Source organism: Rhipicephalus microplus, chromosome 5 (assembly GCF_043290135.1).
Source record: "Rhipicephalus microplus isolate Deutch F79 chromosome 5, USDA_Rmic, whole genome shotgun sequence".
Lineage (NCBI taxonomy): Eukaryota > Metazoa > Arthropoda > Arachnida > Ixodida > Ixodidae > Rhipicephalus > Rhipicephalus microplus.
Genome location: NC_134704.1, coordinates 148,205,849 through 148,207,893, shown reverse-complemented (window position 1 = coordinate 148,207,893; position 2,045 = coordinate 148,205,849). Strand labels below are relative to the sequence as shown.

Here is a 2,045-nt window from a genome sequence, read left to right as displayed (position 1 = left end):
TCTTCCAATGTCGGGCCGACGTTCAAGCCAATGATGGGCCGACGTTTTGCCGATGTTTTAGCCAGTATGCAACCAACATTGGGCCGACGACGGCCCATCGTATTGCCGACAAAGCTGCCAATGTTCGGCCAACATCGGGCCATATTTCAGCCTATCACATGCCATTTTTACGCCGATGTTTGCTGCACGACGAATATTGGCTACGGATGTACGACCGACATTGGACCAATCCAGGGCCACATTGCAGCCAATCGAATGCCGTTATTACACCGATGTTTCCTGCACGACGAATACTGGCTACTGATTGGCTTGCCATTATGTAACCATTATTAGTAGGGAATTTTTCTCACCGAAAGATTTAAACAATATGCCTCGATGACCCGCTCTTGTAGCTTTGCAGCCCTGTATACTTGGGGCAACAGAAAATTGAATGCCGAGAACTGAAAGCAGTTACTCGATCTATTTCATTTTTTATACCTCATTCCCTTTGCTAACACTGGAAGTGTAGTTTATTTTTTTACCAATTTATCTTTTGCAATAGCGAGTGCTTTATTTGGTACTGGTATTCGGTACAGCAGATCGAAAAAAGTCGTTAGGAAGTAAATGCTGAAAGCGTATGTCCCCCCACTTGCAATCCCCACATATGTCCCCCACATGGTAATCGAGAATATTCATAGTTTAGAGCATTTTTTTGTAACTAAAACATGGTGATGGTGCTTCCGAATCAGCATAAGCTAGCCGAACAGTGCACCACCGACAGTCTGCAGACTATTTATTCTTTGTTTTTTTTTATTTATTTGGTACAACAAAAAATGTATACATTGAAAAATATATATACACAACTAAAAAAGGCCCGCTCTACTGCAGGTCAGGTTGCGTTGGGGGCACAGTGACAGTGGTACTGTGAAGGCCCTGGCTGCTGTGGCTGGGCAGGAAGCCAGCTGCCGCGAGCAGCCGATAATCTGCACTCTGAGAGTGGGGATCATCGGGCTGCTCTACAACAAATGTTTCTCTGAAGCGCCGCTTCCTGCCCCCACAGCGATCACCAGACCCTGGCAGCCACCTCTTAATAAAGTTGAGGGCCTCCGCCTGGTCGCACCCTGCTTTTTGGCAGATGACATCTGCATACAAGAACAGAAATACCATAGTACACATGAAGCACTGCAGTACAGAGAATACACAAGGGTACACACACATAAAACAATGAACAAGTCTAACCTGTCACTAATCTACAGAGCCTCAGGTTCACAAAGGCCCTTTTCCCTTTTCTGCCATGAAGGCTGTACAGCACTTGCACGTCATGTGCCAATACAGCCTTCATGGCATTCACACCAATTTCTGGGGGGGGGGGGGCATTGCTACTTTGGTGGCGTAGGCCGTGACAATATATTCATAATATTATATCTCTTGTAAACTTGCCTAGCTCTGCACGACTAGTTTTCGATAGGAGCAGCTGCGCTTCGCACATCCACTCTTAAAATTGCGGCTCGAGAAATTTTGAGCTTTCACTTGTTTTTGGGCCAGGCAATTTGTAGTGAAAGCAAGATAATAGGCCCTCATAGGTTGTGGCGGCAGCCGGTGTACGCCGTGGCTGGTATATGCGGGCAGCCGGTGTACGCCGTGGCTGGTATATGTGTCGCACATCTTGATTATCTGGTCTTGTATCGAGTGAACGAGCGAGGCCTTCCTCATCCAATGAGCTCGTTAAAGTAAGACAACAAAAAACCACAATGCTTCCACATCGTTCACAGCAACAGATGACGAGCCCCCAACAAACCGCACTGCAGCGCGTGAACTGCCGTAGGTACCCAGGGAGTTACCCGGGCATGGCGGGAGAGGGCGACAACGGCAGAAGTGACATCACAAGAACACTATGTATAAAGGGGACATTTAAAGACTTTTTTCCCATTTTTGAACTTCGTGCACTGTTCTGTCACAATTTATAGCTCAGAATAGTTGTATTTTGAAAAGTGCACTAATTTATAAGCCCAATGGTTCAAGGATGGGTGCATTAAGGGGGCCCATTCTACGTTTTACTTATGCCC

The 2,045-nt window shown here is 46.6% G+C and overlaps 1 protein-coding gene across 1 annotated transcript; it reads right to left on the bottom strand.

The window, feature by feature from the left end:
* Positions 1-771: 771 nt before the first annotated feature.
* LOC142817406 (uncharacterized) lies at positions 772-1,330 on the bottom strand. The gene is made up of 2 exons (XM_075894431.1): positions 1,219-1,330; positions 772-1,121 (listed from the first exon to the last, which is right to left on the bottom strand). Exons 1-2 carry the CDS (start codon positions 1,319-1,321, stop codon positions 859-861), a joined length of 366 nt encoding a protein of 121 aa, XP_075750546.1. The 5' UTR covers positions 1,322-1,330; the 3' UTR covers positions 772-858.
* Between the last annotated feature and the right edge of the window lie 715 nt (positions 1,331-2,045).